This window comes from Panulirus ornatus, chromosome 30, assembly GCF_036320965.1.
Source record: "Panulirus ornatus isolate Po-2019 chromosome 30, ASM3632096v1, whole genome shotgun sequence".
Classification (NCBI taxonomy): Eukaryota; Metazoa; Arthropoda; class Malacostraca; order Decapoda; family Palinuridae; genus Panulirus; species Panulirus ornatus.
In genome coordinates, this window is record NC_092253.1 from 9,672,731 (window position 1) to 9,696,365 (window position 23,635).

Consider the following 23,635-nt stretch of genomic DNA (forward strand, 5'->3'; position numbering starts at 1 on the left):
TGATAGAGACCTACCAAGACCATGTATCCCTACCCTCCAGGATGCAGACCTACCATGACAATGTATCCCTAACCCTCCTGAATAGACCTACCATGACCACATATCCCTTACCCTCTATGATACAGACCTATCATAACCATTGACAGCATGTCGACCCCAGTATACCACATCGCTCCAATTCACTCTATTCCTTGCACGCCTCTCACCCTTCTATATGTTCAGGCCACGATCGCTAAAAATCTTTTTCACTCCATCCTTCCACCTCTAATCTAGTCTCCCACTTCTCATCATTCCCTCTGCCTCTGACATATATATACTCTTTGTCAATCTTTCCTCACTCATTCTCTCCATGTGACCAAACCATTTCAATACACTCTCTTCTGCTCTCTCAACCACACTCATTTTATTACCACACATCTCTCTTTTCATTACTTGCTCAGTCAAACCATCTAACACCACATATTGTCCTCAAACATTTCATTTCCAACACATCCACCCTACTCTGCACAACCCTATCTATAGCCCACACCTTGCAACCATATAACATTGTTGGAACCACTATTCCTTCAAACATACCCAATTTTGTTCTCTGAGATAACGTTCTTGCCTTCCACACATTCTTTAACAATCCCAGAACTTTTACCCCATCCCCCACCTCGTGACTCACTTCCGCTTCCATGGTTCCATCTGCTGCTAAATCCACTCCCAGATATCTAAAACACTTCACTTCCTCCAGTTTTTCTCCATTCACTCTTATCTCCCAATTAACTTGGCCCTCAATCCTACTGAATCTAATAACCATGCTCTTATTCACATTTACTCTCAACTTTCTTCTTTCACACACTTTACCAAACTATCACCAACTTCTGCAGTTTCTCTCCTAAATCAGCCACCAGCGCTGTATCATCAGCAAACAACAACTGACTCACTTCCTAAACCCTCTCATCCACAACTGATTGCATACTTGTCCCTCTCTCCAAAACTCTTGCATTCACCTCCCTAACAACCGCATCCATAAACCATGAAGACATCACGCACCCCTGCCGCAAACCAACATTCACTGAGAACCAATCACTTTCCTCTCTTCCTACTCGTACACATGCCTTACATCCTTGATGAAAACTTTTCACTGCTTCTAGCAACTTACCTCCCACACCATGAACTCTTAAAACTTTCTACAAAGCATCTCTATCCACCCTAACATATGCCTTCTCCAGATCCATGAATGCTACATACAAATCCATCTCACATACATTCTTCAAAGCAAACATCTGATCCACACATCCTCTACCACTTCTGAAACCAACTGCCCGTCCCCAATCTGAATTTCTGTACATGCCTTTACCCTCTCAATCAATACCCTCCCATATAATTTCCCAGGAATACTCATCAAACTTATGCCTCTGTATTTTGAAGACTCACCTTTATCCCCTTTGCCTTTGTACACTGGCATTATGTATGCATCCTGCCAATCCTCAGGCACTTCACCATGTTCCATAGATACATTAAATATCCTTACCAATCAATCAACACCACAGTCACTCCCTTTCTCGATAAATTCCACTGCAATACCATCCAAACCCACTGCTTTGCCGGCTTTCACCTTCTGCAAAGCTTTCTCTACCTCATCTCTGTTCACCAAACCATTCTCCCTGACCCTCTCACTTCGCACACCACCTCGACCAAAACATCCTACATCTGCCACTCTATTATTAAAAACATTCAACAAACCTTCAAAATATTCACTCCATCTCCTTCTCAATTCACCACTACTTGTTATTACCTCCTCATTTGCCCCCTTCACTGATGTTCCCATTTGTTCTCTTGTCTTACGCACTTTATTTACCTCCTTCCAAAACATCTTTTTATTCTCCCTAAAATTTAATGGTATTCTCACCCCAACTCTCATTTGCCCTCTTTTCACCTCTTGCACCTTCCTCTTGACCTCCTGCGGCTTTCTTTTATACATCTCCCAGTCATTTGCACTACTTCTCTGCAAAAATCGTCCAAACACCTCTATCTTCTCTTTCACTAACAATCTTCTTTCTTCATCCCACCATTCACTACCCTTTCTAATCTGCCCACCTCCCACCTTTCTCATGCCACATGTATCTTTTGCACAAGCCATCACTGCTTCCCTACATACATCCCATTCCTCTCCCAATCCCCTTACATCATTTGCTCTCACCTTTTGCCATTCTGCACTCAATCTCTCCTGTTACTTTCTCACAAAGTTTTTATTATACACACGATAATAATAATTTACACACACCTCGACATTCCACTATGCGTGAGAACATCGATGCATAATCCTATAACAGATTCCGGCTCACTATCCCTCACAGTCAGAGCAATGAAGTCTTTCTGGTTACTGAGCATCAGGCAGTGATGAGAGAGGCAGAGTTACGAGCATGCCCAGGGAAACACCCAGGAGTTGCCTTTTACCATCAGTAGGAAGTTGATAAATGTTGATGGTCTACCAAAGTTTATCCCCTTATGATACTCTACTGCTGAAGGTTTTCATGCTCTAGTCATAATGGGGAAGCAAAGGAGCATGACAAAAGAGCAAACTGCTTCAATTATTAGTCTGTACAAGGGGCAGAGGCCAGTAAGGAAAATATCAAGGACTGTCGATGCTAGTGTTCGATCAGTGCAGCTATGGACAAAAAGATTTCGCAACAGCAATGGCAAGGCAACAACAGCGCCCAAAGGAAGATCTGGGAAGGCTCAGAAGATTTCATCACACACACTAACCACCCTGAAACATCAGCTAGAAGTTAATCCATATTTGTCAGCACAGGAATTAAAAGAAAAAACCCAAAACTACTTTGGTGGTGTCAGTAAGGACTGGCAACATAGGACTGCATTTGCCAAGACATACCTTCCGTGGAATAAGACCATGAGGAAGCAAATGATATGGAGAGATAAAGCCATGTTTTCTGTGACAGAAATGAGTTGGCATTGTTTATCTGTGTGCTGGGAATGACCCTCTCGATCCCTAGTACACTTCCAGTACTGATAAATACCCTGATTCTCTCATGGTTTGGAGTTGTTTTTCTTAACATTGAATTAATGACCTAGTCATATTGCCCACAAATCAAACCATGACTCAGCACAATAATAGTTTTCACCCAATCCTCAGGCACAACCTTTTGTTTCCATGCTAATTTACATATCTAATTCATCTACTTCTGCTAATTTACATATCTAATTCATCCACTTCTGTAAAACTTTCTCCTTCATATTTCACCAATTCAATCCACTCCAGATGCCTTTCCTACCTTTAGCCTAATCGCCCTTTTCACTTCCCCTCTTGCTATAGGCCTTTGCATCCGTGTCTTCTTCCTTCCATCTTCCATACCTAAGCGTGTTACAACTGCTGCCTGACCTTATCCCACATTCATCAATTCTTCAAAACACTCTTTATACCTTCCACTCACTTTCTCCTTTTGATTCAGCAACCTCTCTTCCTTATTTGTCAAATTAACACTTCCACTCTTACACACACCTCTTTCCTTTTCCACCTCCTTCCAGTACAATTTCTGATTTCCCCTTAGCTTTTCACTCAACTTACTTCCAAAATCTTCCTCCACTCTTTCTTTGCTTCCCTCTAACAGCTTATTAACATTTCGATAAAACATCTTACTTTCTTTCCTCCTCCTTTGCTGAACTTTTACCGGTAAATTCCTTTCGAGCAATCTATCATACTCCTCAATCTTCTTTCGAAAGCATTTCCATTCTCATTTGTGCCCTATGCATTTCCTCTTTTATTCCTATATCTCACAATCTTGTATCCAAGGACTAACAATACAACCTTCAACAGTCTTTCTCTTAAACAATTTAAAACATCTCATTCACACATGACTACATCCCTATATTCACTGCAATCTCATCAAAACTTTCTATCATCCTTCTTTCATATTCCTCTTCACATTCTTCCCGATTCATCTTCTTGCTTGCCAAAACTTTAATCTCTCCATTCTTCCCAACACTATATCTCCACTTCTCCCTGACCCTCACTTTCAAAAGAACTGCAAAATGGTTAGGGTCTCCAAAGAATCCTCCAGCACAACCTTTCTCAAACTTTCATCTACTGCCATCATTTCTCACCTACACATGTTTCTGGATCATCTTGTGCTGAATAAAGGTGTCTGCAAGGAAAATGCAAACACTGGGGAATTATTGGAAGGTTGCATACCCACATGAAACTGTCTAAGAGGTGGATACTTCATAAGAAATGTTGCTCTTTTCATTAATAGGTTTAGGCTCATTTAACATGAAAAAACTGCCAAGAATCGACCATCTAAAAATGTTAAGGGCAGAAAAAAATAATGTGATTACCAAATTTACATCCCTTAGCAGTGATCTTACATGCATACACAGGGAAAGGTGAGAGCACGTAACCATAATAATAATCTTTTTTTCATACTATTCACCATTTCCTGCGTTAGCGAGGTAACGTTAAGAACAGAGGACTGAGCCTTTGAGGGAAATCCTCACTTGGCCCCCTTCTCTGTACCCTCTTTTGGAAAATCAAAAATGAGAAGGGAGGATTTCCAGCCCCCCGCTCCCTCCCCTTTAAGTCACCTTCTACAACACGCAGGGAATACGTAGGAAGTATTCTTTATCCCCTATCCCCAGGGATAACAACAATAATAATAATACACAAGAAAAGCAAAAGTAAAATGGAGTGAGACAGTTCAGAAGGTTAGCTATCAATGGAGTGGAAATACAGAATGTAAGGTGAAGTATGAAATAACTCACAAATAAGAAACATTTGCAAGTGGAAAAAATAAAACATACCCCACTCTCCCACATTAAACTGTTTATACTCCCATTATGTGTAGATTAACTGATACATTACTGTTTAATGTCATAGGGTATACACTTCATAATGAACAATGCATAAAGACTTTAGACAAAAAGATACAATTCAAATCAATCATATAAATGTACAAAGACATATGGAGCACAACAAAAACAAAGGAAATTACACACAAGAACATTAACATACAATTATCGTGAAGTTTTGGTTGAGGGTCAACAGGCCTTGTATCTGGTACATGAAATCTTCAATCTGCTCAGCTACCTCTGGTTGCTCTAATCTCCTAGGTCCTTGGTTCTGGTTTAAGCCTTCAACTGTACGTCTTAAAATTCCCTCAACAGTAGTCACCTCTGCAAAAGATAGTTCTCTCTTCAATGAATCTGGGATTTTTATAAATATGAAGACAGTACCTAATCTATTCATTTATTATCATTAATTTTTCCCAATTCCATTGGGTGGGTTCTGTACATACAATCTTTTAGGTGTTCACTCATACACATCCTCAAAGTGGGGCACTAAAGCGATAATCTGATGACAGATAATCATTGAAGTTAATTTTTGTTGTCGGACTACTATCATAAGTTAACTTCTATAATCCTTATTAGACCAGTTATTCTTTACTGTTAATTCTATTTGTTGTTTACATGTACAGTAAGCCCTCGAATTAACGGACCCCGATATAATGGATTTCGGATTTAACAGACATATAATAATATACAACATTAATCAATAACTCAAGAAATGAAAAAAAATAAAAAAAATCACAAATGCCACAACAGGTGCATTTCATATCGCACTTGTTTCCAGTAGCATGGGGTAGACTTGCTTTGTTTCGGTTTCAGTCTGCCTCAAGCTATTGTGTGGTCAGGTTGTATAGAGAGTTTCTGTTATTTCAGAAGCGTGACTTTATCTATCAAATAATTATGCAATCCTTACAATTCAAGAGATGTTATGAAAGGAGATCGTCCATCCTCACTTTATACAAAGAAGTATCCCTTCATAGGAGAGGGGTGGCATCACCTTTAGCTCAACCTGGCTCCAGCCTCTAACTCCCCAGCAAGCATTCCCATGCTGCCAGGTGCTCGCAACCCAACTATCGTACCACACACTAAACCCTACACCCCCTCATGAGATTTTGGTAACTAAAGTGACATTTTGATACAACAAAAATAAAAACAAAAGTGAAAACAAGAAAACAAAAAAAAAAGTGAAATTAAACTTCAACAAGGCATAAGTGGAAGCAGACATGTCCATGGATCTCCTTAGCTGACAGATGCCAATTATCTGGCAGGGAAAGAATTCTATTAACGATTCATGAACTTCATAATTATTATGTATAAAGCTAAATAAAATACTTTAAAAAGACAGATATAGGCTGTTCTTTTTTCTCAAAATAAATAGGACAACCAGATCTAGAAAATGACATATTTTCCTTAAAAGGACAGAACTAGCAACCCCGTTACACACTATGGATTTGGCCATATCAGCAGTAGCCAGTAATGCTGTTCAGTATCAGCATCAACTGGACAGTGTGAATTTCACTAATTTCTCTCTTCTGGTCTGGTCTCTACAAAGTAACTTACAACAGTACAAGATTACAACAGACCATGGTCCATGGAATGGCAAGATTAAGTTCTCAACACTAAGATTGCCTCTGTATCAGGCACTCCTGAGTCTGAGCCTGACTTTCTGTCTGTGAAGGTGACTTCTCAGCCATCTGACAGCCAGGTCGCCACCAGCCAGGTCTTTCCAAAACCCCTCGCCCTACCTGGAGTGTTACTTCAAGCTCAGTTGTCAGGACAAGGAAAACAACAAGGTGCTCTATTTTGAGTGCCAAAAATGCCACCCGACCAAGAAAATTGTTAGAGGCCATGTCACCAGCCTAAATAATTTGAAGTCCCACATCAAGAGGACCCACCCATCCTTAGCCATCAGGTGGAGGAGATCAAGATCAATTCTGTGGCAAGCTCTGCCACAACTCCTCTGGTAGCAGCAGTGTGCACGGCTCCGGCACTACCACCCCCAAGCTGCCCACCATCAGCAAGGCCCCAGGCAGCTGCTCAGCCAGCACTGACACTGCCGTACCCGAGTTCACTGTTGACACAAAGATGGTCCGTCTTTTTATCAACAACAGATTCCTGCTCCACAAGGTTGAGTCCAAGAAGTTTTGTTGACCTTATCAGGACCATCATCTCAACAAAGGTCAGCGTGTCCTGCTGCACCCTGGGCTAGCAAAATGATGACAAACAACGGGAAGTCAAGGTGGCCCTCACCAACACTTTTGATGGATTGAGGTACAGGGCGAACACTACTGACTGTTGGACTGCTCACAATAGGTAATTATCAGTTATTTATTCATAAAATATTCATTGTACTTACTAGTTCATTAAATATAGTTAGTAGAATAAATAATCATGCATACATAGTGAATATTAATGTTTTTGTTATAAAATTTTGTGTAAATTGAACTTCAGTTTAATTTCAAAAGGTTTAAGATAAAACTTGATGATCACTTAACCATTAATCAGTACTAATCACAATTCAATAATATAGTACATTTATGTTTCTTTTTATGATTTGCATAAATTAAACATAACTTTCATTTGAAAATATTTGAAATAAAATTCAATTATCAGTGTATCAATCAATAATCACATAATCGTTGTTTCAGATCTTTCCTTGGAATGACAGCTAACTGGATTGACACAATCACCTGGGCCAGGAAGCATGCTGTCCTCACATGTACCCATCTGACTGGTCACCACACTTATAATGTCTTGACAGAGACAATGGTCCTGGTCCACGAGTGCTTCAACATTCAGGACAAGGTAGTCGGGACAACCACCAAGAAGCGGCCAGGTGGACCTGTTGCCTGACCTCGACGATGTTGGCAGACTGCCTGAGGCTAACTCAGACAACAAGGATGACACAGCTGAGGGTGATGACACCATCAACATTGTAACCCTCGGTGAATTTGTTGGTGAGGAACACAAGCACCCCAGTCTACCATCCCATGAGGTGTACGCCCCCACAGCTTCAATTTGGTGGCCTCCATGGGCTTGGCCCAAAGCCTCTTCAAACAGACAGACTTTGCCATTGCTGCTTTCAATGCCCTCAACAAGAAGGCCCACGGAAAGGCTCCGGCACTCAAGAAGGAACTGGGCAACACCCTGGCCACCAAGAAGGCTGAGCTCAACAGGTTCCTTAACTGCATGGAGAACCTCTCAGCCTTCTATAACCAGGAGATAGCCTTCCTGAATGAGTGGGCCAAAGTCATGGCCTATATGGCTACCTTGGAACCCTCCTTCCCACAGTGGCCATCACCCTCATGAAGCTCAGGAACATGAGCAACAGCTTAGCTGTGTGCAAGCCACTGACTGATGCAGTGGTAGCAGCCATCACCACCCGGTTCAACCACTATCTGAACAACCAAGACTGCAAGCTGGCAGCTGCCTTTCACCAAAAGTTCTGGCTCCAGTGGCTGCACAGGGTCGACAGCAACCTAATAATCACTGTCAAGGCCATCATGGAGGATGAGAGAGCACTGAGGGACTGGAACGGTGACAGCACCACCCACTGAAGTAACAGCAGAATGTAGTCTCTGCCATGCATGCCTGACAACCTCTTCGCTGGGTGGACAACAGCTGGCTCAAGTACCAGAGTCATGAAGCCAAGAAACTTGTAGACACCTGGCTAGACACTAATGGGAAGGAGGGCATGGCCGACTCTGACTTCACGGAGAGGAGATCTTCACCAACCTCTTCCTGAAGTACAACACAACCATTCCGTCCTCTGCCACAGTGGAACAGCTTTTCTCTCTTGGCAAGGACATCCTGAGGCCCAAGAGGTGGAGATTGTCAGCTGGGCCTAACTTTGAGAAGTTGCTCTTCCTGAAGGGCAACCAGCACACAGTGTGAGTGTGTAACTCATAGACACAAAAAGGAGTCATTGTTGTAATGTGATTATCATACCATCTTAAGCTGTCAGTAATTAGTAATTACTTCATTTTTTACAATTTGAGTTCACTAACTGCCAATTCTGATTTTGTATAAATACAGTACCGTATGGTAGGCTTAATAGTTTGATAGACATACATAAATTTCAAACTTACCTTTAAGTTCCTGCTGTAATAATCATCTGGTAAATCAAAACTAAGTTCATGGTACTGGCTTGGTTACAAGGGTTTCATAACTACTTTTTTCAATTTTTTTTTTTTTTTTGCTTTGTCGCTGTCTCCCGCGTTTGCGAGGCAGCGCAAGGAAACAGACGAAAGAAATGACCCAACCCCCCCCCATACACATGTATATACATACATCCACACACGCAAATATACATACCTACACAGCTTTCTATGGTTTACCCCAGACGCTTCACATGCCCTGATTCAATCCACTGACAGCACGTCAACCCCGGTATAACACATCGATCCAATTCACTCTATTCCTTGCCCTCCTTTCACCCTCCTGCATGTTCAGGCCCCGATCACACAAAATCTTTTTCACTCCATCTTTCCACCTCCAATTTGGTCTCCCACTTCTCCTCGTTCCCTCCACCTCCGACACATATATCCTCTTGGTCAATCTTTCCTCACTCATTCTCTCCATGTGCCCAAACCATTTCAAAACACCCTCTTCTGCTCTCTCAACCACGCTCTTTTTATTTCCACACATCTCTCTTACCCTTACGTTACTTACTCGATCAAACCACCTCACACCACACATTGTCCTCAAACATCTCATTTCCAGCACATCCATCCTCCTGCGCACAACTCTATCCATAGCCCACGCCTCGCAACCATACAACATTGTTGGAACCACTATTCCTTCAAACATACCCATTTTTGCTTTCCAAGATAATGTTCTCGACTTCCACACATTCTTCAAGGCTCACAGGATTTTCGCCCCCTCCCCCACCCTATGATCCACTTCCACTTCCACGGTTCCATCCGCTGCCAGATCCACTCCCAGATATCTAAAACACTTCACTTCCTCCAGCTTTTCTCCATTCAAACTTACCTCCCAATTGACTTGACCCTCAACCCTACTGTACCTAATAACCTTGCTCTTATTCACATTTACTCTTAACTTTCTTCTTTCACACACTTTACCAAACTCAGTCACCAGCTTCTGCAGTTTCTCACATGAATCAGCCACCAGTGCTGTATCATCAGCGAACAACAACTGACTCACTTCCCAAGCTCTCTCATCCCCAACAGACTTCATACTTGCCCCTCTTTCCAAAACTCTTGCATTCACCTCCCTCACAACCCCATCCATAAACAAATTAAACAACCATGGAGACATCACACACCCCTGCCGCAAACCTACATTCACTGAGAACCAATCACTTTCCTCTCTTCCTACACGTACACATGCCCCACATCCTCGATAAAAACTTTTCACTGCTTCTAACAACTTGCCTCCCACACCATATATTCTTAATAACTTAATACCTTTTTTCATAGAAATCTAAAAATCTATTAAGCAAAAAAGTTGCAAAACTTGTAGAAAATGCTTCCTTGTTCTTGGATTTTGCATAAATAGGCATTTTCTATGGCTTTTGAAGGTTTTCCCTGGTTTTTATATCTAAAAAGTTATTGTTATCGGATTATCATTAACTTCCAAAAACTAGGTACTAAAATTATTGGATTGTTGTTATCGAAGTTAACTTTTTTGTTATCAGTGCCCAAACTGCACATCCTCAACCCACATCCAGTGTGTTCGAACAATGCATCAAAAGAAAAGGACCACCACATAAAGAAAATGAGGCCAAAAGTAAAGGTTATCTGATCTGAAATATATCTTTATCAAAGACTTCATCTTTTTCATAATAAACCCCTAAAGTCTTGCAATTTTTCCAAAAGTATTCTTTGCGCTAGTTTTAAGAAAAGAGATGAAAATTAAGACTGAGAACATACCTCCCTTCTGCATATTTCCTGGAATTTCTAGCTCCACTTCTGGAATGGTAACAGAGGCATAGTCTGATCTCACAATCTGGCGGAGCAAATCTTCCTCAGACTGGACAGCCAGTTCATAACGCACTCCTTGGTCTTGCATCTGCCCCGACTGGAAGCCGGAGTTCTTGTTTCCACAGTGTTCACATTCAAAAGATGTAATAATAACTTCCTTGTAGTGAGGAATGCGTGTCATAAGTAAACGGGTAGTTCCCTGGAAAAAAATAAATAAGGATTTAACTAAACTCTTACTTTTCCCATTTATAACAAAATACCACCATACTACATCATTTGGCTTTTACATAATTTTTCACTGCAATTTTGAACCTAATTTTCTCTACTGGTCTAGATGATGTTTCCTGTGTGACCCAACAACATTTACATGTTATCACAAGCATCACCTTATAACAGGTTTTTATTCCTCAAAATCTGCAATAATAGTGAATGTCCTCATAAAAGCACCTGAAATCCACTATACAATAGGATTACATTCCTGAGCACAATTTTTTCATATCTAACAGTTAAGTATGGAACATACATCCAACGACTAAGTGCTAAAAAACTAATACTGTTCTAGATGATGTCTGCTTCCTGCCCCAGCATGATTTAAATGCTATTTATGGCATCCCCCACATAAAAGAGTATGATTTTCAGCATTCCCCCTTATAACTGAGTATGTTCCTTAAAATCTATTGTAGAATAAAGTGTCCTTATACAAGCATTAGAAATCCATCACATAGAGGGTGTTATGTCCCTGAGAACTAATTTTCCATATCTAAATGTAGCAGTATTAAATATCCTAATAAATGTAAATGAAATTCATCATCTAATATGGGTTCCATTTCTAAGCACTAATTTTCCCTATCTGTTAAGCGTGGAACATACATGCAACAATCAGGTGTAAAAAGCTTCCTACCAAGAGACTTCCATCCATCAAATTCACACGTTATTTCATGAAAACTTAAAGGAAAATGTTGTGACAGTTGTGGAGGCTTCATGTGGTTATGGGATGGGATAGGGTGAAGTGAGGGTGAGTGGAAGACAGAGGTAGAGGCGCTATGGTTGTCTATGTCATCCCTGAATTATGTAATTAACCAACCTTGGCTTTTAGAAAATGATGCCCAATTTCAACTGAGTGGCATTCCTCTTTTTCCCTCAAAAAAGCTACCTAAGTTTTTGTGAACCTTCAAAAGAACATGAAAACATGTTCACAGTTGAGTTTTGAGGGCTACAACTTTGTCCAAGTCATCAAAACACTTCTGCTAACCCCTTGTTTGTAGTGATAAGTTGTAGAGGATGTTTCTCCCTTATACTCTTGATTGTAAAGTGATATATTGTAGAGGATGAGTTTGCCTTATCCTCTGGAGAGTTTTTCTGCCTTCAATGCATGAGTTTCTCACCAATTAGGTTCTCAGAATGTGACTCCAACAACTTAGCCACATCTTCTTTTCCCAATCTCCTGAAAGCCAATATTGCTGGCCAGAATCTTGACTGTCTGCTAGATCTGGAACATCTTTCCTACATGCCTAAAACCTGAAAAACCTTACACACACACACAGGTCATAACTTATCCCAAACACCATTCAGTCATGGGTTTGACTTCCTTCTACGGCACTGCAATATTGTCCATAGCATTCATAATGTTATCATTCTCCGAATGAAGGCTTAGCCACCCCATCTGTACCATCAAGCAGCTAGCAAAATGCCTCCCTATCCACTCACATCACTAATACTCCTCACCACACGACTGCGTACCTCCTCGTCACACTCATCATTAATGCTCCCTACCGCACTGTCAACTTCTTCTCCACATACATAGCTACTGTTCCCTAACTTTATCACCTCTCTCTTCACCACAAAACACTAATGATCCCTGCCATATCACATCCCTCCCCACATACATCACTAAAGCTCTTCAACACACTCTCTCTCACTCCTCACAAAATATCTCACTAAAATCTGTCATCAGACCTAAGCAGCCATCAGGAACTGAGTTAACTCCCTGGTCCCCCTAACCCAACAGACTGAAAACTTGCCCCTCTCTCAAAGACTTATATCAATTCTCCTCACCACCCCATCCATAAACAGGTTAAACAGGAATGGTGACATCACAAACATAAGTTTTCCCTCGGGATAGGAAGAACACCAGCTATTCATATTGTCAGCATACCATAAAAGGCATCTAAGAGGGATGGGAGCAAGAAGATAGAAATTCTCCCCTCCTGTATTTTCATTTTACAATAGAAGGAACATAGGAGTAAACCAAGTAAGGATATTCCCTCTTACACTGAGCTATCTGTTCCTGATGCTTTCTCAAAATTGTGGGAAACAGTGAAAAAGCATGAAATTCAAAAGATCATCATTATTATAATTATCACCATTACTTCAATTATCATTAATACAATATTATCATTATCAATATACAACCCTATGACTCCTTTTATGGTGGAATTACTTGCAGGTAGTCTTGTAAGAGGTGTAGTCATATGCCCTTTCAAATACAGGGAGAAACATGAAAATATTATTTATACTATTATTGGTTCTCAGTGAATGTAGGTTTGCAGCAGGGGTGTGTGATGTCTCCATGGTTGTTTAATTTGTTTATGGATGGGGTTGTTAGGGAGGTGAATGCAAGAGTTTTGGAAAGAGGGGCAGGTATGAAGTCTGTTGGGGATGAGAGAGCTTGGGAAGTGAGTCGGTTGTTGTTCGCTGATGATACAGCGCTGGTGGCTGATTCATGTGAGAAACTGCAGAAGCTGGTGACTGAGTTTGGTAAAGTGTGTGAAAGAAGAAAGTTAAATAAGAGCAAGGTTATTAGGTACAGTAGGGTTGAGGGTCAAGTCAATTGGGAGGTAAGTTTGAATGGAGAAAAACTGGAGGAAGTAAAGTGTTTTAGATATCTGGGAGTGGATCTGGCAGCGGATGGAACCATGGAAGCAAAAGTGGATCATAGGGTGGGTGAGGGGGCGAAAATTCTGGGAGCCTTGAAGAATGTGTGGAAGTCGAGAACATTATCTCGGAAAGCAAAAATGGGTATGTTTGAAGGAATAGTGGTTCCAACAATGTTGTATGGTTGCGAGACGTGGGCTATGGATAGAGTTGTGCGCAGGAGGATGGATGTGCTGGAAATGAGATGTTTGAGGACAATGTGTGGTGTGAGGTGGTTTGATCGAGTAAGTAACGTAAGGGTAAGAAAGATGTGTGGAAATAAAAAGAGCGTGGTTGAGAGAGCAGAAGAGGGTGCTTTGAAATGGTTTGGGCACATGGAGAGAATGAGTGAGGAAAGATTGACCAAGAGGATATATGTGTCGGAGATAGAGGGAACGAGGAGAAGTGGGAGACCAAATTGGAGGTGGAAAGATGGAGTGAAAAAGATTTTGTGTGATCGGGGCCTGAACATGCAGGAGGGTGAAAGGAGGGCAAGGAATAGAGTGAATTGGATCGATGTGGTATACCGGGGTTGACGTGCTGTCAGTGGATTGAATCAGGGCATGTGAAGCGTCTGGGGTAAACCATGGAAAGCTGTGTAGGTATGTATATTTGCGTGTGTGGACGTATGTATATACATGTGTATGGGGGTGGGTTGGGCTATTTCTTTTGTCTGTTTCCTTGCGCTACCTCGCAAACACGGGAGACAGCGGCAGAAAAAAAAAAAATTATTATTATTTTGCTTTGACGCTGTCTCCCACGTTTGCGAGGTAGCGCAAGGAAACAGACGAAAGAAATGGCCCAATCCACCCCCATACACATGTATATACATACACGTCCCCACACGCAAATATACATATCCATACATCTCAAAGTACACACATATATACACACGCACACAATTCACACTGTCTGCCTTTATTCATTCCCATTGCCACCTCGCCACACATGGAATAACATCCCCCTCCCGCCCTCATGTGTGCGAGGTAGCGCTAGGAAAAGACAACAAAGGCCCCATTCGTTCACACTCAGTCTCTAGCTGTCATGCAATAATGCCCGAAACCACAGATCCCTTTCCACATCCAGGCCCCACACAACTTTCCATGGTTTACCCCAGACACTTCACATGCCCTGATTCAATCCATTGACAGCACGTCAACCCCGGTATACCACATCAATCCAATTCACTCTATTCCTTGCCCGCCTTTCACCCTCCTGCATGTTCAGGCCCCGATCACTCAAAATCTTTTTCACTCCACCTTTCCACCTCCAATTTGGTCTCCCACTTCTCCTCGTTCCCTCCACCTCCGACACATATATCCTCTTGGTCAATCTTTCCTCACTCATTCTCTCCATGTGCCCAAACCATTTCAAAGCACCCTCTTCTGCTCTCTCAACCACGCTCTTTTTATTTCCACACATCTCTCTTACCCTTACATTACTTACTCGATCAAACCACCTCACACCACATATTGTCCTCAAACATCTCATTTCCAGTACATCCACCCTCCTGCACACAACTCTATCCATAGCCCACGCCTTGCAACCATACAACATTGTTGGAACCACTATTCCTTCAAACATACCCATTTTTGCTTTCCAAGATAATGTTCTTGACTTCCACACATTCTTCAAGGCTCCCAGGATTTTCGCCCCCTCCCCCACCCTATGATCCACTTCCACTTCCACGGTTCCATCCGCTGCCAGATCCACTCCCAGATATCTAAAACACTTTACTTCCTCCAGCTTTTCTCCATTCAAACTTACCTCCCAATTGACTTGACCCTCAACCCTACTGTACCTAATAACCTTGCTCTTATTCACATTTACTCTTAACTTTCTTCTTTCACACACTTTACCAAACTCAGTCACCAGCTTCTGCAGTTTCTCACATGAATCAGCCACCAGTGCTGTATCATCAGCGAACAACATCTGACTCACTTCCCAAGCTCTCTCATCCCCAACAGGCTGCTGCATACTTGCCCCTCTTTCCAAAACTCTTGCATTCACCTCCCTAACAACCCCATCCATAAACAAATTAAACAACCATGGAGACATCACACATCCCTGCCGCAAACATACATTCACTGAGAACCAATCACTTTCCTCTCTTCCTACACGTACACATGCCTTACATCCTCGATAAAAACTTTTCACTGCTTCTAACAACTTGCCTCCCACACCATATATTCTTAGTACCATCCACAGAGCATCTCTATCAACTCTATCATATGCCTTCTCCAGATCCATAAATGCTACATACAAATCCATTACTTACAAATCCATATTTACAAAAAAAAGAAAATAAAACACTCTAGACACACAAATTTCTAGAGAGAAATTATTACTTTCGATATTCTAAAAGGACTCCAATACTTCAAGATTCATGCATACATACCTTTCGCTGACATGCCAGACAAAGGCTATCGATGACAGTCACATGTGGATCATCACTCTCTGAAGCTAAGTCCACATAGATTGGCTGTACATCCTCCCCCATGCTGACTGAAGGGTACACAACAATACTCCAAGTCCTGAAAAGTAACAATAACTAGTACACCATACTACTAATTGCATATATGATGTTTACACATTTACCATGACCTAAGGGACTGATGCCCTGTGAAATGGAATACTTTGAGGTGGTTTGGGCATATGGAAAGAAAGCAAGAAGGGGAGTTTACAAGGAGAGTGCATGCTAGTATGATTACAGGAGTTGGCGTGAGAAGAACATGTGACATAAGGAAAAAAGAGTTGAAGAGTACTGAAGGAAAGGAAATGTGAGAAGAATGCATGGAATGATGCATGCAAGGGAGGCATTAAATGGAGATACTTTTGCCATGGCCACCTCCTTGATTGGAGTTCCCAGAGGAAAAAGGCATTAATAGCCACATAAATCAGTGCTGAGTTGGTTTTTACCCTAAATGAATTGGTTTTCAATCTAAATAACTCTTCAAAGTAAGCATCTGGTATAAAATTATATACGCAAGTAATTCTTTGAAGGAAATCTGACAGGATTGGCAATAAGAGGGAAGCTAAGGGTATAACGCAAATTCTTTTCAACTGAACTACATCTAAAATACATTTTCATTCTGTTGCTACCTATACTATTTGCTCCAAACCAATCATTTCAGAGCATTAATTAACATTAACATGTTCTCTTTTCAGTTAATTCATGTATACAGTGTACTTCTACATGATTAATTTCAGACTTCCATAATTTCAGATTTCCAAGCTGGGTAAATCACCAGTTTAGCCCTATCAGTCCTAACAGCTTTGGAATCTGAGTAATATTGTTTTCTAATGGTAGTGTAGTACTTCGACAATTGAATAAGAGTTAAAAATAATGATGAGCATTATTTCTTATTTGACAATAAGAAATAAGAAGGCCTATGAAGCTCATGAGAAATGTGGTTAAAAAGTACTTAAAAACATACCTAAGAATCAAGAAAACCTATAACAATTTAAACTGACTCCCCCTAGCAGCCCACATACTCCCTCAATTTCTATATCATTATCAAAATATTCCAACTGTGATTCTTGTCTGCTCACCGAGGCAATTCTGTAAGTGAAGGTCAGTAGAATCTGTATTTATTTCTACTCAAATGCACACAAAGCTGGGCAACTGCATGTACAGTATTCTTCAATCAAACTTAAGATTCATCCCCCTCCTCCAACCTTCCTTTAAGTTAGGTTGGATGAGGATAGGTTTATACCCTACGCTTACCTGCTCTGTAAAAGGTAACAAAATCAAGATCTTCAGTGGATCTGTATTTCCTTAACAGATATTCCTTGGTATCTTTATAAGGCTAATAGCCGCTCTAAAGATTTAAAACGGAGAAAACATTAGCATATATCATGTACCAGAGACTTGTGTAGGACCATAAAAAGTGATATGTATCAAAGAAAATGTGGGGTTACATGAAGAAAAACTAAGTAAAACATTTGTACAAAACTATAAGACCCTATGAAGTCCTCTCCTTGTACCCATATTCCTCAAGATTGCATGGCCACTTGGTGTTTTTGCTTTTTCTTTTTCTTTTCTTTTTTTCTGACATCAGGCTGCATTTGTGCAATGCATAGATGTGATTGACAAGCATGTCTTGATTAAAACATTTAACATTACGGTGTAAGCTGATAATTTATCAGTTAAGCTCTGCATCAAAATTAACTTTGGAAAAAGGTTACTAAAGTTTTATGTATGCACTGTGATTACAGAAATACCTTTAGAGCATGATTTGGAGCATTATATTTAAGGTAAGTAGTAGTCAGTAGGCAGCCAATGACCAAGGAGGTATACTACCAGTACCACCCGCTTAAGTATCAGGAGGGTTAGTGACATCTACTTAGTGAGCCAGCACTTTAGTGGTTGTCAAGTTGCACTCCTCTGACCCAGGTGGCTGTATTTCTTTCTGCCTCACTTAACATGTGGGCTACTGGCATTCTGTGCACAAACATACAATCTCTCCTCGTCATATGTAACACTTAACTCACACACTTCATTCTTCGTAACCCTAGATTTTCCTGCAGTGAGCACTATGTGCTAGCCCTGCCTTTTGGCAAAATGGCAGGAGCAGTAGATAAAAGTAGTATGTACGAGCATTTAGACAGGAGTATCAGGTAGAACCAACAGGTAGAAGTAGTAGGTGGGAGCATTAGACAAAAGTAGTCTCTACGAACATTAGGAAGGAGCCTCTGCAAACACAGCACTAGACTTGCCCTCTGACAGTGGCCTATTAAGGGTGAGACAATAAAGACTAAGAAGCACCACTGGAGTTCTTTAGTTATGGAGACTGTTGCTGTGGGCACCTCTTTGAGGGAGTTCCAATAGACAGACAGAATTCTTAAATAAGGCAATACAGGTTACCAGTATGTACAACATGAAAATATAAGGATAGTTAAAGTTGATAATACAAGTGTAAAATATAAACAGAACCTATAACATTCATCAAAACTCAGCTAACAGCTGAAATGATAGTAGAAATATACAATTTGTCTACTACTGGGTTCCCTCCATTTTTGTGCATTCATTACTAAATGGAGCAACATTGCCAAGACATTTTCTTAAGCATACTGGTATATTTCACTTAGAATGCTGAATACTTGGACAAATTTTGACTATTAGGGAGTTAAGCTGGGTTTTCAAGAAAAGGTTCTGTTGATTTTCTGAAGTGTATTACCTTAGTTTACATTAACCCAATTGTTTAACAAATATACTTGTCATCTAATATCACTCAAAAAATCCCATGTTCCTAGTCATGATCCCTAGGTATTTCCACAACCACAACATGCTATAATTAGTACTTAAATCATAAGTAGTCATCTGCCAAAGCTAGTTTCAATGATGAGCTAAAATGACGATTTATCGATATATCAAGTGCTATCAAACTTAAGTTACTTAGGTTTTTCACTGATTTTTGCTTGTTTTATGTACTCTTATAATACATGACCCTCATGGTTATATCCCTATCTCTTCCACAACAATTTTATGTTCCCTAATGAGTACACTGCTACTGGAAAACAAAATTACTAAATATCTGAAGATAAATAGTACTGCGGAGCTAAACTTGAATTCTACCATATAACTGATTCTTTCGCTTATGAAAATCACAAAATGTCTAAATATGAAAAGTCATAAAAAATATCAATATATAATTATATAAGTAATTCATGTAATTAACTAAAACGGGAAATATACGAGTACTTGACCCATGGGACTAGTCTGCAAAATAACCACTGGAAATGAGAATTACATAACATTAAAACCTGTAAACTTTTGTTAGTGAATGAAAAAGGACATTTTCATAGTTAATTTCTATTCATTTTCATATCCATGTTGATTATTTACGAGCATGCGCACCACTTCGCCATTAAAAGAAACGCACCACAATCACCTTTCACCAGTTTTTTCCACATCAAAAGGAACTAGTTATCTATTTGTCATCATAATCTCTTTTCTCTATACCATGGGATGGATCAGGTACAGCTGGATATATATAAAATAACAGCAAAACTTCGCAAATACTGCTAAACACAGGATTCTCCCAATCTCCATATTCGTCCTGTGCTCAGATGGCGTAATCACAACAACAATATACATACCTTACACCAGACTTATCAATAATCCCAAACTTTTCGAATGCACGTTAAAATGACCTTTCAGGTATCAATATCACGAAAGTATCAGTCCACCATCGATCAGGTGTAGACAACAAATCACAGGCATATGCTCACTGCCAGTCCAACAGCCATGATCAACACATCTCTGGGAGTAAACAGACGTCAGAGAGCACCCACCTTGCCTATAGTAAATAACAGATGACCTCGCTTAACAAGGGTCACGCTTCTTGCTGGTGGTTTGGCAAACGTTTGTCAGAGGCAAGACAACTTTACAGTCAGCTGGGCAACCGTCCAGGACCCACACGACCACGAGCGAGACGAAAGTGGTTCGAGACGCCCGTCTGCTGGGTCGAAGCAAGCAAGTCGAACCTTCGAGACGCGACTCACAGCTTCTCTCTCTCTCTCTCTCTCTCTCTCTCTCTCTCTCTCTCTCTCTCTCTCTCTCTCTCTCTCTCTCTCTCTCTCTCTCTCTCTCTGTGGCCACATATTGAAAGCGTGTATGTATGTAGTCTTAAGAGTTAACTCTAAAAAGCAAAAAAAAAAAGGAGTTTGAGATCTCTCGAGGAAGGGGGTGACCATGCCTTCCTGATTCTAACAATCCATAGGGATCTAGAAATGTGTAAAGTAACTTCTCTTGATGTCATAATTAAGTCATAATAGCATTAATAGATGCTGTCTTTCTTGATTTTACTAAGACAATGGACAAGGTGAACTCCAAGTTTGGAGAAAGGAGTTAAAATGATTCCATGATGAAGCAAATATAAATATATCGAAAGGTGTTACATGAAGACCATTACACTCCACAAAAAAAAAAGAATATTCGATGAATAAATAAAAAAAAGTAAGAAAGCTTAGTAGTAAAATATGTTCCGCGTATGACACCAAAGCGAAATGGTAAACAGAAAGACGAAGAGAAAATGCGAGACCCCGAGAAAAATAACACTGGTAGAATGTGAACACGCTAAAAAAAAATAACATAATTTAAATGAAGTAAAGAACACCTGAATACTGCTTTTTTATGTGCACACCAGATAGACACGGAAAAATTAATATATTATGCGTAAAACTGAGGAAAGGAGCATGTTATCATAAGAGGGTACGAGAACTGAAACCTTTTCCACCCTGATAGACAACAGATATGGGGCTATGATGATCAATATGATGAGGATATCAATAAAACTAATTGCTTGAAAAGAATCCCAGAGAGGAAATGAGTAATGAAGAGGAAATAAGTAATCAAGTATCCTGCCTTGGAACAAAATTTCATGGTAGCCCAGCGAGAAAGATGGTATTCATTAAACTGTCCAGAGAAATGATACATCGGGATTAAGGTAAAGAAACATTTTCAAGAAGACGGTTTGATAAATGGCCGAGAACAGTTACAGATGAGCCTAGGATTGACAAATGGTAGGTATGTGGCAACAGAGGAACGCAGCGGCCTTGTCAAACAAGGAAGAGAGAGAGAGAATCGGTGAACACTACATGTTCCATCCCTGCTGAGGGAGAATCTTTGTCGTCATAACGTACTCGCTCCTTAGTGTACACCGCGAAATCTGCTTCCCAAAAAGCTTGGGGGTCATGTATGGCTGCCGTATTCATTTTCCTTGTGAAGGGCTTTTTCATTTTGATATTTTTTTCCCCTAACACTTTTCAACACGTAACCCACCACGACTCGTTCTCTGTAACTCTAGATCTTCCGGGTGTGAACATTACGAACTTAGCCCTTTTGGCAAAAGCTCTTTGGAAGGATACTCTCTCTCTCTCTCTCTCTCTCTCTCTCTCTCTCTCTCTCTCTCTCTCTCTCTCTCTCTCTCTCTCTCTCTCTCTCTCTCTCTCTCTGTAGACTGGATTGTGTACTCCAGAGGTACAGGAAGAGTTGTGCATAAATTAGCGAAATATGTACATAATCGGAACACTTCATGACAGCTACAACAGTAGCGAATTTCGATGGGTACCAGAGATTTGCCTTCATCAGCCAAAGTTCCAGCATTTTAATCTTATTTACATATAGTCCCTGGTGTGGAATGCCTTACCCGTTACTCAATGTGATCATCTCAAGATTGTGAAAACATGTATAATCGTTATATTATTCATAATTCTAACGTATAAAAAGGGTCATTTGATTAACCTGTTATATATATATGCGAAGAGGGGAGAAATATTGCAATCAATGTTTCTGCTGCATATATCGCAAGAGAGGACTGAAATGGGGGCCTGGAAATCCTTTCCCTCCTGTCTTACTATTCATTGGCGAGGCTTTACTGTTTACAGGGTTTCGGGCGCCATCTTTATACTTTCCAAAATAATAATTGACTTAAAATTCCGAAAAGCAATTTATCTAAGTGTTGCTGACAAGAAAACTCGGTCTAATTCAGAGTCAAAGACTTTCCAAAAATCTAATATCAATTTCTCCAGGCGCATTGAATTTGCGCATTACACATGAATTATTTATACGAGCATGAAATAACTGAAATGGTGAATTAAACCTTTCGTTATGTGACGTAGGCAATTTCCGAGGACGGTTGGCTATGTATACAACACAAACAAACAGAACAATTTGCCAAAAACTATCTATCAAAACTGATTGGGTCAGGTTTCGCTGCCATGATAATATTTTATGAAATGAAATTATAAGAGTAACAGATTTTAATACTTGTTAATTAATTAACAAAATACTCAGTACTTAACAATTCTTAACACCTAACTAAATTCTTCATACTTAAAATACTTAATAGAATAATGAAATAAAACTGAATAAGTGTAGTACAGAATATGATATTGTTAGTATTCTTTCTGCAGGATGTGGGAGCATAACTTGAAGTTAATGAATAAATCACACAAACAGCATTGAATTCATTGCTGAAATTCAATTCTATAATTTGTAATGTATAAAAGTAACAACCTGGTAAATATCTATCATGTGAAGCTTTATGATATTCTTCAAACGTATAAATAAAAGGATTGTCACGTATGAATGTGAATCTCGTCCTAAAGATTCATGCTTCGGATGTCACCAAAACATGTTTCGGAGCATAGTACATCCAAATATATCTCTGGGCCGGGATGGGGGGGAAACCCACGCCTGCACCCTCTATCGCTCTCCACCCATCCCCACCCCCCTCCAATCCCCACTCCCTTCCCTCCCGTGCTTGGCTTAATCATCTCGTCTTCTTGGCTCCGCCCCTGTCTCTATCGTGGTGTGTGATGTTGATGTGCTCTATCGTGGTGTCATGTGAATGCTGTGGTATGGTCGTGTCGGCGGCGGCGGGGGGGACCGTCTTGAGTCTAAACTGATGTTTTCTCGGAGACGTGAGCCGCCATGTGACAGGATGGGGTGTCTAAATGTGTGTGGATGTATCCAAGAGAGAGAGAGGTAGTATGTTTGAGGAAAGAAACTTGGATGTTCTGGCTTCGAGTGAAACGAAGCTCAAGGGTAAAGGGGAAGAATGGTTAGGAAATGTCTTATGGGTAAAGTCAAGGGTTGGTGAGGGCTAAAGCTAAGGAAGGGGTAGCACTACTGCTGAAGCCGGAGATGTGCGAGTGTGTGAAAGAATGTAAGGAAGTAAGCTTTAGATTGCTGTGCGTGAAAATGAAAGAGGATTGCAAAAGATGGGCGATTATTAGTACTTATGCATCTGACCATGAGAAGAAAAATCATGTGAAGCAAGTGTTTTGGGAGCAGCTGAGAAAATTTATCAGCAGTTGTGATGCAAGAGACCGGGTTTTAATTATGCGTGATTCAAATGAGACGGTGAATAATGTCGCAGCTGAGGATATTACTGGGACGTGTGGAGTACTCAGCTTGTAGA

General features: G+C 40.5%; 1 protein-coding gene across 2 annotated transcripts in view; it reads right to left on the bottom strand.

Annotated features, from left to right (window-relative positions):
* The window catches only part of Zpr1 (zinc finger protein Zpr1), a 51,879-nt gene extending 31,668 nt beyond the window's left edge, over nt 1–20,211 (bottom strand). The window contains exons 1-4 of one of the 2 annotated variants that reach the window (XM_071679760.1): nt 20,004–20,211; nt 16,105–16,240; nt 10,743–10,992; nt 5,015–5,175 (exon numbers count right to left, since the gene is read on the bottom strand). In XM_071679760.1, coding sequence (XP_071535861.1) covers nt 5,015–5,175; nt 10,743–10,992; nt 16,105–16,206 — 513 coding nt within the window. In that variant the 5' untranslated portion in view covers nt 16,207–16,240; nt 20,004–20,211. Of the gene's footprint in view, nt 1–5,014; nt 5,176–10,742; nt 10,993–16,104; nt 16,241–19,808; nt 19,984–20,003 lie in introns of those variants that run through there. The other variant, XM_071679761.1, reaches the window with a different exon arrangement.
* Nucleotides 20,212–23,635: the final 3,424 nt, after the last annotated feature.